The sequence below is a fragment of the Neovison vison genome, chromosome 1 (assembly GCF_020171115.1).
Source record: "Neovison vison isolate M4711 chromosome 1, ASM_NN_V1, whole genome shotgun sequence".
NCBI classification, from domain to species: domain Eukaryota; kingdom Metazoa; phylum Chordata; class Mammalia; order Carnivora; family Mustelidae; genus Neogale; species Neogale vison.
In genome coordinates this window covers 81,814,396-81,831,314 of record NC_058091.1, presented here as the reverse complement: position 1 = coordinate 81,831,314, position 16,919 = coordinate 81,814,396, and the positions used below count along the sequence as shown (strand labels likewise).

At 38.6% G+C, this 16,919-nt stretch overlaps 1 protein-coding gene across 1 annotated transcript in view; it reads left to right on the top strand.

The window, feature by feature from the left end:
* Positions 1-16,919, top strand: part of SLC35F1 (solute carrier family 35 member F1) — a 387,220-nt gene that overhangs the window by 246,725 nt on the left and 123,576 nt on the right. The window contains exon 2 of the mRNA XM_044249958.1: positions 662-837. Coding sequence (XP_044105893.1) covers positions 662-837 — 176 coding nt within the window. The remainder of the gene's footprint in view (positions 1-661; positions 838-16,919) is intronic.

Here is a 16,919-nt window from a genome sequence, read left to right as displayed (position 1 = left end):
TGTACCACCTCAGTAACTAAGTTTCCTTCATGAATAACAGGTTTAATATGCAATCAATTGTAACTTGTGTAAAGGAAAAAAAAGAATAGTGCTTATTAGTGCATACTAGAGCAAAAGAAGATCCAAAATCTGGGAATGGGAAGGAGATGGTCCTTTTGGATTTTCAGGGGTTCCTGGATCCAAAGTTTCAGTCTATAAACAAGAGTCTCTCTTTATTGATATGAGAACCTGAAGATAAGGTTACAATGAGATGCCTATTTGTCAGGGTGCAAATGCTCTCTCGGGTTTCTGAACATTTAGTGAATGCAATGGTGGGCATCAGGGATGATAGTAATTTCCCCCCACAGGCTCCAGAATGCCTTGGCTAAAAGCCAGGATCACTTGGAGAGATTCGGTCTCAAATCCCAGCTTTGCCATTTCCTAGTTATGTGACAGTGAGCAACTTCCTCAACCCCTCTAAACTTGGTTGGTTTTTTTTTTTTCCCCCTCTGTAAAATCTCACTAAAAATTGTACCTCTTTTGTAGGATCATTGTGATGGGCAATAAGAAATACTATTTATTACACTTAGCCTAGTGAATGCCACAAATGCTTAGTAAATTTTAACTGTTACTGTTTTAATGGACTTCCTGCTGATGTTTGCTGTTTCTCTTTACTTTTCAGGGAGATGTTAATCTCTGTGGCTCTGGGCCAGGTGTTATCCCTTCTTATTTGTGGAATTGGCTTGACCAGCAAGTACCTGTCAGAAGATTTCCATGCCAATACACCAGTCTTCCAGAGTTTCCTCAATTACATCCTTCTCTTCTTGGTCTATACCACCACACTAGCTGTCAGACAAGGTAAGCATGCAAAAACCCATATGTAGCTTGGAATATAGCTCAATTTCTTTTTTACAAACATCTAGAAGAATGATGAGCCGTGACTAAATTAACTTTTTTCACTTACAGCATCATAAGCCAATTCAGAACCTCAAATCTCACTTTTCTATTTTATAGTAATAAAGCAAACAGAATGAATGAATAAATCACAAAGAAGCAGAAATTGTGTGAATTCAGCGGGAAGTGGGAAATGCATGTATAGGCAAAATGTACAATTGCTCACTATCTGAATTTCTGTTAACGTTCCTCATACCCCTCCATGAATCTAAATAGAGTGCTTCCCTGGAAGCTGGAATGGCCTGATGCAGCTGTCCTCACTCACGCCCGTCCTGAGAAATCAAAGGGAAAAACAGACAAATGTATGTTCCTTGGGAAGCTGTCATAAGAAACATAAAAATAGTAAACACGAACAACTCTATTAATAATAAAGGGAGAAAGAAAGGAAAGAAACTACCACAAATGGGCAGAGGAGATATTCTAAATTTAAAATAGCTAAAACAATAAAACAAGTCCTCCAACAATCAAAGCAAGAAAAACCAGGGTGGCTCAGTGGGTTAAAGCCTCTGCCTTTGGCTCAGGTCATGATCCCAGGATCTGGGATCGAGCCCCGCATCTGGTCAGCAGGGAGCCTGCTTCCCCCTCTCTCTCTGCCTGCCTCTCTGCCTACTTGTGATCTCTGTCTATTAAATAAATAAATAAAATCTTTAAAAAAAAAAAAAACCACACACACACACAACTTTTTAATTGGCCTGAAGTTGAAATATTTTTTGTGGAGGGGGTATCTCTAGAGAATGTAATTCAGAACCTTATGACTGTAACACTGAATCTGGTGTAAATCCTCTTTCCTCTGGCCAACAATTCACCCCCTAGAAGCTGTTCACTGTGAAATATGCATTGAGAAATAATCATTAATAGGTTCAAAGACAATTATATACCTTATAATAAATAAGGATATGTGAATAGCTTTATTCATCAAGCCTAATAATCATACTTTTTGAAACTTTTATAAGAACCATATCAAATATTTCATTTTTATGCTTTATATAAATGGCCATCCAGAATAATATTGCTTAATCATAACAATGTGGCCAATACTAGATTTTATTCAGCTGGGACTGAATTCCAGTTTAACTTTGGAATTTTTTTAAGTATTGGAAAAGCTAATTTCATTTACTTCTCAAAAAAACTGTATTATTGGTGCTTTGTTTTAAAACTACAATAAACATAATAAATTTAAGAATAAAATTTCAACTAAAACTCAGGCTACGAAAGTTCTAGATGTTGAGTCTCAGCTATATTTCCTCAGTGTGATCTGGAAGCTAACGGTGTGCACACTACTAATGCAAAAAAGAAAACCCACGAAATTCATAGGAATATGGTGAATTTATCTTCTCAAGATTTTTAGAATGAAATCGTCTAGGTAAAAGATGGTGAATTGTAACTAGTCTTGGAGGTTCTTGTTCATCTTACTTTCCAGGAATCCAGAGATTTAACAAAAACTTCATGAGGAAAGATATAAAACTGTCACTCTAAGAAACAAAATTTCACAGTCAGAAAAGCTTAGAAAACTACATATAGCAAAAGATTATAATAATACCTTTTGTCAAAACTCTATAATGTGCTAGACACTATGTATGTAAGTTATCTCTATTATTCCTTCAGTCAAAGAAAATAAGTATTATCATCCAAAATTTTATAAGTTAGGAAATCAGTGTTTCACCTGTGTCAGGAACCTGCTCTAGGCTGTAGAACTAGTTGCTGTAAGGCTCACCCCAGGCTAAGGTCACAGGCCTCCTGGGAGTCCCTGTAACTCCATATGGGCTCTAGGGGAGGCAGGAGGAGGAAAAGAAGATACTTTTGAACAGAAAGAAGGGATTTTGCTTGAATTTTAAAATCCTGAATAAGAAACCAGCCCTGGGGCGAGGTCTAGTGAGGCACAGCAATGAAATCTAGACAATGTGATTCTGGATTGGGTGGGGAGAGTGGACCAGGGAGAAGCACCCCTGGCAAGAGGCCAAAAACTAGGACAAGGAATTTGGAGCCTCTTTGGAAAAAAGACTGAAGGGCACCTGATGAAATTCTGTTTATCCCATCCAGTTGATAGGGAGAATCAGTTTCTAAAATGACCTATCTGGAGATTTCTGCCATTGCCTCAGATTACCACTCAATTCACTGACATGTCTTTATGTGGGTGTTTACTTAGAAGGTTTGTTTTAATCTTCATCTTTAGAATTTTTTTTATTTTTAAGATTTTATTTATTTGATGACAGGCAGAGATCACAAGTAGACAGAGACGCAGGCAGAGAGAGAGGAGGAAGCAGGCTCCCTACCGAGCAGAGTCCGACGTGGGGCTCCATCCCAGGACCCTGGGATTATGACCTGTGCTGAAGGCCGAGGCTTTAACCCACTGAGCCACCTAGGCGCCCCTCATCTTTAGAAGTTTTAAAAAGCTAGCATTAAGCTAAAATCAGGAAATTAATATACTAATTACATTAATTTTTTATAGGCTGATCCAATACTATGTTCTAGAGACATAATTTCTTTCCCTGTGCATCCCACGATATGAGAGGGAAGGAAAACCAGAGCAGAGAGGATGAAAGGATGAAAAGTCTGGTGTGTGCAGGGGACGTGCTCTCACAACCACAATTTCTTCTTTGCTGGTACTTCCTGACCACTCTTCCCAGAGGCCTGGAGATCAGGACTGAACAAAATCACTGTCTTTCCCATTATCCCAGCACAGACACCGTTTCCCTGCCAAGCCATCATTTAATTTGATGTCACCTTAGGTCACATAACTGCTAGAAGTTAGTCTCAGGATATTTTTATTTTTTATTTTTTTATTTTTTAAATATTTTATTTATTTATTTGACAGACAGAGATCACAGGCAGGCAGAGAGGCAGGCAGAGAGAGAGAGGAGGAGGAAGGCTCCCCGCTGAGCAGAGAGCCTGACGCGGGGCTCGATCCCAGGACCCTGAGACCATGACCTGAGCTGAAGGCAGCGGCTTTAACCCACTGAGCCACCCAGGCGCCCCTCAGGATATTTTTAAACAAATATTTTTTATCATTGTAACCATACAACTTCTAAAAAGTTATGATTATCACTTGTGAATACAATGTGATAAATGCAAGAAGGCTTTCAAGAGTGCTCAGGGTGATACAATGGCAAATGCCTTGTGGAGATTTGACTTAAAATTAAGCTGAGTCCTCTTTATTAGATTTGCTCTGAACCAGTGACCAAAGACCTGAAGCAACAGGTTCCAGTAGAAATTCCAATGTAACTCCAGTTCAAGCGGGAGTTCTGAACTTGTCCCTTATTATTAATTGGTTCCTACAAAAAAATCTGACTTCCATCCTCCTTTAAAAAATATCTATCTTGTTGGACAAGTTTTAAGTCTAACCCTTTCCTTGACTGGTGACAGGTTTTTATCCCAGATAGTTCTATGACATGCTTTTTTTTTTAAGATTATACTTATTTATTTGAGAGCGATGAGAGGGCATGAGCAGGGGAGGAGCAGAGGGAGAAGCAGACACCCTGCTGTGAGAGGAGCCCCACGTGGGCCTCAATCCCAGGACCCTGTGATCATGACATGAGCCAAAGACCGTCACTTAACTGACTGAGCCACCGAGGCGCCCCTATTCCAGATAGTTCTAAAATTCAAAATGATTTTGCTGTTCATAACAAAGAGCTTCAATAATACAACTTTACAGAAAAAGTGTGTTTCAAACAAGTAGTTCTGTTGACACTGTAGCAAGTTTGAGAATTTAACTACAACTTCAGAAGGTTGATAGTATCCACTTTTGAGAAGTTGTTTAGGCAATTAAAATGTACTTTTTGAAGTAAGTAAGGCCTGAAATCCAGACTCATGCTGTATGTACCTAGTAGGGCTTCAGGAATTATAAAGGAAAGCTCAGCTCTCTTCTTTCTTTCCCTTACTCATGCTATTGTCACCAGATGTGTGGTGTTTTTCTTACCAAGCAATTCTGTGACACCAGCTGGGTGTCCTATGGTTGATCTCAGTTCTGACCGTGTCTACCCGGAGATACCTAGAATAAGATTATGCAGGCTAAGAACCGAATCTCACATGACTGCCCCGTCACTTCAGAGACCAGTCGCAAGTCTGGGTTGGAAGCTGTGCTTCTGACTGATGGACTCCAAATCAGACATTCCGTCAGCTTCCTTCTTGAGTTTGGATGAACTTGCTAGAGTGGTTCCCAGGACTCAAGAAAAGAGTCTACTTACTGTTCATCAGTTTATTATGAAAGGATATGATAAATAATACAGGTGAACATCCAGAGGAAAGAGATGAGCAGAGCAAAGTATGTGGAAAGGGGCATGGAGCTTCTGTGCCTCTCTGGGCATGCCACTCTCTCTGCACCTCCATGTGTTCATCAACCCTGAAGCTCTCTGAAGCCTCTACTTTGGAGAATTTCATGAAGGCCTCATGACATAGGCATAATTGATCATTAACGCCATGTCTAGCCCCTTGCCCCTTTTTGGGGAATGGACAGCTGGGGCTGAAAATTCCACACTTCTAATCATGGCTTGGACTCTGTGGTAACCACTTTCTACCCTGGAGCCTACCAGGAGTCACCTCTTCAAACAGAAGACAGTGCCATCACCTTGGAAAGTCCAAGGGATTTAGGAACACTGTGTCAGGAACCGGGGTCAAAGACCAAACATTAGAACAAAAAATGCTCCTGAGTACTCTATTACTTAGGAAATTACAAGAGTTTTCAGAGCTCTGTGCCAGAAACTGGGGACAGAGACCAATATGTATATTTTCTGTTGTCTCACAGGATTGTAATTACAAAAGTACAGGGAAGCTTACAAAATTTTTATGGATTTGCCTAGGAAAGTCTCAAAAGAAGACTCTTCCTCATATCTATTTTTTTTTTATTTCCCCTTAAAATTCAATGTAATGCTAGCTGAAACCAGGAAGCAGAGAACACAGAAAGCAAAGACTATCAACAAGAGGAAAGAGCAGACTGGGGTCTAACTAAAGCCCAACCAGTTCTTGCATTTATGTTGTAGAAGCAAGAAATGTGACAGGCTTTTAAAAACAAAGGTAAAGATAGGATATCAAGAAAAAATATGTCATCCCACCTTTGGCCCATAAACTTCTCTTATCAATTATTATAAGAATCCTCATGCTTCCCAGAACTACTTTCAGCATTTCTTGAATAGATAACCATGGTTCCTTTTCTGACAATTTTTAACTTCTGAGTGTAGATAAACCATAGTTTTTAAATAGTCAATAATTGTCTTCTTCTTTTCTTCATCTGCAGTTTTTCTCACTTCTTGCCTCCTTAATTCCTCTTTATTTTTCCATTCACTCTTTACTCTGTGAGACGATTGTGGGGCAAAGGCAGGATGCTGAGGGGGGGAAAAACACTTTCAATTTTTATTTCCCTCCTCCAGGCATGATGATTTAAAAAAAAGGGGGGGGGTATCAATAATAAAAGCACAAATAGAGAAGTGTTTGCTTCATTTCGTAGACAGACCCTGGAAAGAAAATATAATGCTGTCACCACTGATCATCATTAGATATATTCCTGGTGACTCGTTCTATATGTTTTGCTTTTTCATTGAAAGATACTTTTATAAACTCTCCAATTTTGAATAAAAGATCACACTTCCAGCTAAAAGCAATTTAATGGATAGTGCATGTATTTTGCTTTTCAGCAAATTCTTGAAACATGGACATTAAAGAATCTATTGAATCATTTATACATTTCTTTGTGTTAGTGTGAAACGAAACAGGTCTCTAAGAGTACTAACAGAGCGCTCATAAACACATCACCACGTGGAATCCCTTTGATTTTTTCTAAAGAGAGGATACTGAAAAGTAAATGCATGATCTACTTTTCATGAAAAATACCCTCACTTTGAAAGAAGACAGAAATCCTAGTTCAAATTTCAGTTCTAAGGGGAGGGGGCAGAAAAAATGAACTCCATTCAGTTATTTTAAGCACTCTCTTTCTCCCTGCCTGCCCTACCCACTATCTCCTTTTTCCTACTCAGGGCTTTCAAGTAGGGCAGGACAGCTGAGAGAAGTACATAAAAATGACAGCTTTGTCTACACACAAAAGCTAGATGCGACTCGTGGCCCAATGGCCCAGACCCATAGCCCTCAGCATTTTCAGCGAATGCTCTTCTCGGAATTTGTGCCCCAGAAAGCATTTCTCCTTTTGGTGGTAGCTGGGAAAATATTAATTAGTAAGCAGTTGCTACCTCTTCCCACACCAGACAGTTCATATTTGTTCTCTGAAGAAACACTGCACTTCTTACGTAGAGTCACATAGGCTAAAATCATAATTACCAATGTTTCAAGACTAAAAAAATCTATGTAATTAGAAGAAATGTGGGGCTTCATGCAAAATAACATAGACCTCTCAGAGTGTTACAATGACATCTTAGAAACTTAGATATCTGTCAGATCCTAGAGTCACCTGAGCATCTTTTCTTCCTAGTTCTGTAAATCATATACTGTATTTAGATTCCACTGAGATAACCCTCTTATGAGATTCAATCCTTTTTTAAATCCTAGTTATTATATCATCTGGATATGTACTTTTAAAGAGTCCACTGATCACTGTGATTTAAAATAGTCCTTTTCTATTTTCTTAATTGAGTTGATCTGATTTTATTTCTCTTAAGTAAAACTTAATAAATCCATCCTTTTTTAAATCCTCTGTGAATCTTTACCCCCTGCCTTTGTTGGAATGTGCCATAGGGAGTCAAAAACAAAGGCCAGAGCAGTGAAAAGCATTAAAGCAGGGTTCAGGGTTTTCTCAAATCAAAAGCCCAAGTTATGCTCACACATAGCTCAGTTTCCAGTTTTCTGGAAAACCTTGACTAAGTCACTGAGGAGGACTGTTAATGGGTTGTCAGTATAAAAAAGTGCTTGGCAAGTATAAGTACTGAATTATAGCAACCTCGAGAGTTGTGAGGGAAATATTATTGTCACTTACCTAAGTCTGCTGAGGTAAAACTCATCAGAGCCTCTTGAAAATTCTCCCATGTGGGAAATCACCTGGCAAACCTCCATTCCTATTTCTTGTCAGGTTGCCTTTATTTTTACTTAAGTATCATTGGAGAGTTCTAGCCCCTATAGTAAAGGCTGTACTATGGGAATTGAGGTATTCAGATGAATCCTTGGTAGACACTCCATGGGAACTATGCTTGTGTTGTTGGGGAAGGGAGAAGAAAAGATGGAGGGGAGTGGTGAGGAAGAGGGGAATATACACAAACCATACTGGGAAATGATCAAAGAAAATCACAAGAGAAAACTAGAGTCCAGTTCTAGCAAAACTGTCTGCCAGCATATGGAAAAACTGAAACTGCCGTAGACCATTCTATGAGACCATTCTGCTGGGAATGCAACATGATACCACCACTTTGAAAAATATCTTGGCAATTTCTTATAAAGATAAACCTACACTTACCATATGACCCATCAATCACACTTTTCTAAGAGAAATGAGAACATGATGTCCACACAGAGAACTATATACAAATGTCCATTGCAGCTTTGTTCATAATTGCCAAAAAGAGCAAACAACCCAAAACTGCACCAACTTGTGAAAGGATAAACAAGTTGTGGTGAATTCATATAATGGAGTACCACTCAGCCATAAAAAGGAGTAAGATCCATGCAACGGTATGGATTAATCATAAAAGCATTATGCTAAGTTCAAGAGGTTGGACATGAAAATTTCTATACTGTGTAATTCTATATTGGGTAATAATGTGATGTTCTGGAAAAGGCAAAACTGTGAGGTGAGGAAATAGTATGTGGTTGCCAGAGCCTGGGAATGGGAGAGATTGACTGCAAAGGGGCACAAGGGAACTTTCGGAGTATTGGAAATGTTCTATAGAGCTTGATTATTGTAGAGCTTACAGGAATATATATATATATATACATTTGTGAAAATGCTTCAAGCTCTGCACTAGAAGAGATGGATTTTATCACATGTAAATTATACTTTAATACACCTGATCAAAGGGGGGGGGAAGAATGAAAAAAAAATTGACTGTCTGCTAGCCCTTCATGGTTAGCATGATAAAATAATGTCTCATTGGGCCCAAGTTTTCCAACAGGGAAACTATAGTCACTAGTCCATCAGTCACTTACGGATATTAGGTCTCCATTAAATCTTCCCACTTCACATGACATGCTCTTAGACTACAAGAATGAGTATAGCTTCAAAAAAAATACCTACTCCCAGGACCTTGAACTCTTAACTTACCGAGCTTATAATCCATTAAACAATGCAAACACACACACACTCCATACATATGCGTTACTTAACAGGGCGAATCTGCCAAATCAAGTCTTCCAGTGTTAATCAAATTTAAGAGGATCCAACAGAGCATGTCTTCTTTGCGTTAAAAGTGGATGAATCTCAAGTAGAGTGATACCTTACACAGAACTTTCAATATCACCTAAATGACTTTTAGATTAAAGGAAAATGACATGAATATGCAACACTATCTTCTCTTAATGAATCCTCATATAAACATTCACACAGGCACACACACACTATACATCACACTCTCCCTCATTTCCCATGCCAAATACTCATTTAAGGGATGCCCCTCTGATTCTTTCATTCCAAATAGCATATAAGCTTGGAAGGAGGGATTGTCTCTCTGTCTTGTCTGGAGTCCATGTTGACTGTTGATTCTGGAAATCTTTAAGCATTCACCTATCCATGCTGAGAGCTGGCACAGAGCAACACTCATTCCTGGCACGAAGCTCCAGTGTTCATGTGGGAGATTGAAGGGTAGTTACAAGATGATAACTGTACTGCCTGAAGGAGATAAGTCCCCTTCTGCCAAAATAGTGCTTTGTATGTAATTAGTGTAAAAATTCAGAGGAATAGAGTTTATCCTTACAATCATCTTTCTCATTAAAAAAGAATCATAATGGAAGAACAAAGCAGTCCCTGCAGTGAGTTGAATTGCTTTCCCTAAGTTTTCATTAAATCAAAGACTCAGCAGTTAGCCATCTTGCAGACACTCTTGCTGTCTGCTACATGAGATTTGCAAGGGAAAAAAATGAAGCAAACATTTTTTTTTTCCCTTCACAGGATTGGAGCTGCATTGTGGTTACTTTAGATCAGAATTCCCTATCTGTGCATTTTTTTTAGTATCTGGTTTCATTGGTTTCCATTTCTGAGATTTTTGAGGACAGAAAATAGATCATTTAACTCCAAATTTAAATGTGGTATTTGCAACTGGTGGGTTCTGACTACAAGTTGGAGTGACTGGGCCCCTTCAGTGACCTATATGAGGAAAAACATAAAGGAAATGACTTGGAAATAAAAAGGAATGTGATCAGAATTTATATTTTGACTGTTTTTTGTTTTACTTTTTGACACTTCTTTCTATGAAGTAGCATGAATATTACTTCCTTTTACTTTAACTATCCAATTAGCCATGTCTAAGAAAATATCTATCTTTAAGAACCATATTTAGTAATTACTACTTAAGTCCACTAAATTAAAGTGTAATTTTAAATAATTAGGGTCTAGACTTTTTCTGTTTCTCAGTTAATCCAAACCTAAGTCATCCTGGTAAGTTTCCATAACTTCTCTGTGTTGTTTTCCTTCATTTCATATGTCAGGGTAGTAATAGTAACTGCCTTACGGGTTTCCTGTGGACTAAATGAAGTGCTGTATGGAAAACTTGCAGCACAGCGTCAGGCATATGGACCACTGAGTGCATACGGTCTGCCATCATTGGCATTAGGTTGAACTCAATAAATATTGATTCTCTTCCCTAACAAGTTGGATTTTACACAAATAACCCTTAATTTGAATAAATTTGAACATGAGAACCCTGAAATTCCCTACCCATTTTCCAGCAGTTGTGTTCTCCTTAACTTGTTGCTGGTATGATGCATAGAAGAATATAAGGAAGAGACATTTTAGGTGTTTCCTTACCCACTGTGCTGGCCAATGTGAGTGAGGGAGCTCACTGATGGAATTACTACACTGGTGCACAACTCATTCTGAAATGCACTGGCCCAAGTCCTCCTCCCCCAGGGTGTGGAGTGGGTGTCTTTTGCCTGAGAAAGCCAAGCCAAGGGGAGCAGTGAGCACCCAGAATCTGTCCAGAGGGAGCCAGAGCTGCCCTTCTACATTCAGGCATAAGTGCACTGAAACTATGAGAGATCATAAAGGGGAAGGGAGCATTGCCAAAGGAAAACTTGAAAGAACAATTCCCTTGATCAGTGCTTGTCCCCAGAAATGAATGAGTTCTTTGCTCTACAGCTTTGATTTTGACCATAAAACCTCAAAGCAAAATTGTTTCCCACCCTTTCTTTTCCTCTTGTTTGTGTGTATGTTTCCTTGCTCTTCTCCCATTTTCTCTCTTTATCCAGCTTCCTCCTTCTCCTATAATCATAACTGACACAAAAATGGGAGGAAATGGGAAGAAAACATCCTCATTCACTTTACTGAGATGCAACTATCACTACAACTTTAGATATAACAGAGAAGATCTAGATTAAGCCATGCCTGCCAATTACTAATCCAAGTTACTACTCTTTGTTCAAGAAAAGGTTTGGAATCAAAAGGACACCAACGAAGATCAGTATGTTGTAAACTAAGTTTGATCACCTCTTTTCCTGAGTGTTTTATTTCTTCCACAACACACACACAGTGCATCTGTGAACCTCACCCAGATGAATACGCATATGGAAAGCAAAGAAGATCCAAAGCAGCTGGGAAAATCTCATTTGTCTTTGGCCCGCTGGCCAAGGCATGCCAGCTGGAGAAGTTGAGGACAAAGAAGTGTGGTTTGACCAAAGCCAAGAAGAGATGGCATTTCTGTTCAAGATAATTCCCAGCAAGGAATCAGTTCTTGAGCAATAGCCATGGATGCTTTAGAAGACCTATTATTACCACAGCAGGAATTCTTCAGATGTATTCCCAATGGGAGGGTAGGGTTACTGTTTTATAATCCACATCCCACATCTCCATTAGTTATTTGGAATAAACAGTGAGCAGCATGTCCCTTTTCGGGCCATTTCACTAGAAGCCATAGTACAAAATCTATAGGCAGAGGTCAGTCTTACTAATGAACAACTGCACAGACAAGAATTGTCCTTGGATGAGCTCATTAAAAGGAATAGTGCTCCCATTTTTTGACACAGCAAGAACGTTTGTTCTATTTTAAAGTTGAAAAATAAAATCAGGGTGGGGAGAGGAAAAAATAAAAATAATCCAAGATGAAAAAGAGCTGTAAAATGCTCTGAGAGAGCACAAAGCTTTGGGGGCTACATAGCCAGTGAAATGGCCACCAGTGTGTCATCCTCTAGCTGAGAAGAGGGGACGGACATGCTGTCAAGATCATGGAGCTCTCACTCACCCATCTTTCAGCAGGAAGAGCATGCCACAGACAAGCTCAATGGACCACTGGGGTCTCACCCAATTCAAAGCATCTGGTTCTGTACCTGCAAACACATTTCAACTTTTTGGTTTAGTGGATGTCATTCGCTGAGGTCGAAATTTCCAACTGTGCTGTGTTAAACTCAGGGCCATTACAGCACGCTTTAAGCAAGCTATTGATTTTAAACTTTTGTCAGACTAAAAGAAACTAAGTTAGATCATTCAGAAGCAAACAAAGAGCTCAACTTCTAAAAATAAAGTTAAGGAACTTGGTAACTTCTTTTTAACAGAGAAATGTGTGGGCAGATCTTATGTAAGTGGCATAAATGTGGAAGTCTCTGCACTGTTAAAAATTGTAGGTTATTTACTATATGGGAACTTAATAGATCTCTACTCCTAGTTTCTGTTGTTTCGGCATCAGATATGTTGAGTAATTTGGATACCTCACTCCTAAAGTGTGTTCCTATACTCAGAGTGTCTCTAAATGGAAGGAATCAGCCCTATATACACAAGCCAAGGATGCAACTGCTCCCCAGCCTATTGAGTTTTATAGTTTTAGTTCTGCCCATGTTTCCTTATACAGAACCTTCTACAAGGCTCTGAACTGATTACATCTTGCTCCACTATCTCTTACCTAGATTTAATTTCTCTTACCTTCCTCAGTCACACATTTCTTCCTTCATGATTCATCCATCTATTATTTCATTCATTTATGCAACAGGTGCTTTTTTGAGGGCCTTCTTTTGTTAGGCACTGTATGACCAGGTGTGAAGGATGCCTAACCGAGAAAAGATGATCTCCCTTCACCTGCGCTTCTAAGCTCACAGGTGAAAGAAGGAGCGTGACTAGTGAAGGGTCCCTGTAATTGCAAGAGGCCAGATTTGAAGGCCTCATGTTCCCTCCTCTTCACGCATCTTCACTGTTAAAGATTTTACTTCTCCTTTGTCATCTATTTTCACAACTCTTCTCTCCATCAGCTGCCAGTCCTTGGTTTCGCAGTTGTTCACAGCAGAAGAATTCTTTACAAGCAGTTACAATTAATACTTTGCTGTTTTGTGGCCTCCCCATGGCCTGTGCACACACTCTTTGTTCTAGGATCCTGACTTTACACTAAAATAAAAACAGTTGTTCCTCCAGTTCCCGTATCCCACCTCCGCAACACACACACACACACACACACACAGTTGGTCCAGGAGAATACAACGCAGATATCTTCCTTTATTTAGACTTAGCTGTGGTGACTTCTTGGCTGCCAAACTTCTTTGAGCTAGGGCACTTGGCTAATTTCATGATTGTTAGTGATTTCCAAGATGCCCAAAGGTCTCCTATCCTCTTACAAAGCAGCTATGTATTGATCATAGGTCTCCTTCACTTTGCCTGGCTTGTGACCCCTTTGTGTAGTAGCAAACAGTCCTTTACTTTTTTGGCTTTACCCCTTTAGGAAGCCATTTACCCTTCCGGCATTTGCTGGTATATGAACTTAAGTTCTTCCCAAGTTTCAACAACCCCTGTAAAATATTAGAAACCATAATAATTTAGTGTTATAAAGTGAAAAGCAATAACACAGTAAAGAATTTTAAAGCTCATTAGCTTTATCTCAGTACCTGACAAGAGGAGAAAGACTGCCAACCACTCACTGGGACCATTAGCAGCTGTGGAGCAGCAGGAAGGAGGATTTTGGAGTAGTGAGTAGTATTTTGGAGGAGTGAATTAATGGTGCCTTTGACAACCGGTCTCACAATATGTATAATTTCCTACGATCCCAATTTGTTTTCAGAAAGTAGCACAGATAAATATCTAACTAAACACAACAGTGATTATGATTCCTTTGAAGAAACCATTATTGCATCCTACCAATCTTCTACCCAAAATTCCTGATCTAATCTATTCATGGTTTCCCCTGAAAACCAGAAAAACGGTATCTCTGCCTAGCAAGTGTATCTCTAACCCCAAGTATCCCCTGTGTATCTATGCAGCTCTCATTGTTAAAGTTGAAACCCACCTAACAAACTATCTTAGAAAAAGCCCATTGTCTTTGGTATTAAAGTTACATTTGGTTAAATAAATAAATAAAATCTTTAAAAAAAATATATGTTACATTTGGTTGAGGGATATACTGACTGATTTAAAGTTGTCTTCAGTTAAATGTTACCATTATTTATTGAGCCCACTGTGTACCAGACACAGGGTGAGCCCCTTTCAGATGTCCTTTCCCTGTCTGCATTTGCTCTAGCATGCCTAGGCCAAGCCACCTATCACCCTTACCTCGTTACCTGAACTGCTGTGATCACTCCTGATCTGTGCTCTGTCTCTGACACCTGTCACAACTTCATCACTGTGCCCTCTTTTAAAAGTATTTGTTCTGGGCGCCTGGGTGGCTCAGTGAGTTAAGCCGCTGCTGTCAGCTCAGGTCATGATCTCAGGGTCCTGGGATCAAGTCCTGCATCGGGCTCTCTGCTCAGCAGGGAGCCTGCTTCCCCCCCTCTCTCTCTGCCTGCCTCTCTGACTGCTTGTGATCTCTGTCTTTCAAATAAATAAATAAAATCTTAAAAAAAAAGAAATTAAAAAAAAAGTATTTGTTCTAAGCTCAAGTGCATTAGTCAATCAGGTTTTGGATAATTATGTAAATCCTTTATTTTTTATTTATATTGAGTCAGGATTTTTAAAAATAGCTGGGGGAAGGAATTGGTGATTTTTTTTTCCATACTCACTGAAATCAATGCATACTTCCCAGCTTTATTCACTGAACCAAAATAAGGTCTTTTAATAAGGTTCAAGAAGCTCAAAATCAGGATACTAGAACGTTGTTATTCCTACTTTCTAATTAGCCTTTCTACTTGAGGAAAGAGGGCCAACGATGGAATATTCTAATTTTTGTTCTCGGAGCAGAGTGTCTTCTAAAGTACAAGCTAAGTTGCTTTAGATTTCATAGTGAAAACACTGATCCAAATGTAAAACAAAGCAAAAACTTAATATTTTAGGTATAAAAAATAACTTTGGGGACACTACATGGCTCAGTCGGTTGAGTGTCTGACTCTTGGTTGCAGCTCAGGTCATAATCTCAGGGTCTTGAGATATAGCCGTGTGTTGGGCTCCACACTCAGCAGGGAGTCTGCTGGAGAGTCTCTCTCTCCCTCCTCCTCTGCCCCTCCCCTACTCTCTAAAATAAGGAAGTAAATCTTTAAAAAAATAACTTTGGAAGATACTGTCCTCTGTATACAGCATTACTGCTAATCTCAAAGAATTCCATTTAACCCTTAATATAGAGCTTCCCACTGAAATCATTTCAATTTGGTTGAGTTACATTACATTGAAAGACCTCCTTAATAATATACCTTCCAATCAAAGACCTTCATTGGACTGCTTCCAAGGCAGATGTCTACTTTATAAAAACGGCTAAATACTAGGAGGAAACCATGAAAAACCAAGAGACTGAGACCGTATTTGAGGTGACAGTGTCATAGCCATTTAAAAAATTTATGTTTCTATTTTTTAAATTACCCAAATAATACATGAATATAAACATCACATGTCTGTATAAATATAAATATTACAAATACAGACATAAATTTTTTAAGAGATAATACTTCCCACCACCCAAATAAATCCTTCTTTTTGTCAAAGGAATCTTTGTTAAAATTTTGTTATTCATTTTCATGGGATTTTTTTCTTTGTATATGCATTCAAATATATGGTTATAATATGTTTTAATATAAATGCTAGGAACTATATATATTGTTTGGAAAGTTGCTATTTTCACTTAATAATCTATTCTGGAAAATTTTCCATTTCAGTACATGTATATTCACCTTATAGTTTTTAATTGCTAAAGTACTATTGTTAAACTCTCAATTAGTAGTCATGCAGATTATTTCCAGTTTTGAATTATTCCATCCATTTTATAAGAACTACCCCTGTAAATATAATTTAAATGAATGTGAGAGTGTTTTGTAGTTTAGATTTCTAAAAACTTAAAGGCTGAGTCAAGGACATTTTAAATATTGATATAATATCACTAAATCTACCCTGTCCAGAAAGTATTACTGGTTCAAAAGCCTACTAAGAGTACTTGAGAGTATATTTTCCCACTTACTTATCAACATTGGATATTATCAGTAATATTTTTGTCAATCTAAAAGGTGAAAAAAACCTCATTGTTTCAAATTTCACTTCCTTAATTACCAGTGAAGTGGCATCCTTTTTTATGTTTATTGGCAAGGTGAAATGGTTTTTGAATCCTAAAATAAAGACACAGAATGATAATGATCCTTACGCAGTCTATTCATGGTGTAAGACAAAGTCCTGGTGGACTCCTCTCCTTTCTTTCAGTCAGTCTCTTGTTTTCATCTCCTCATGAATTAGTGCAAAGAAGGGAAAACAAGTGAGCCCTGTGATACATTCCCCTGGAAAAATGCCGCTGCCAGAGCACTGGAGTAATAATACAGAAATTTATATCATCCATAAACCTTTTATAGTAGTGTAATTAGCAAAGCTATTAATATTACCTAAGCCTAGCTTTTTTTTATTGCTGTAAACACAGCTTGTGATCATATAAATGACATCAGTATTAATCCTTTAGGGCACTGTGTAAACAAGAGCACTTGGGTCAGTTCAGGTAGGGTTTAATCAGAATTTCCATTAAAAA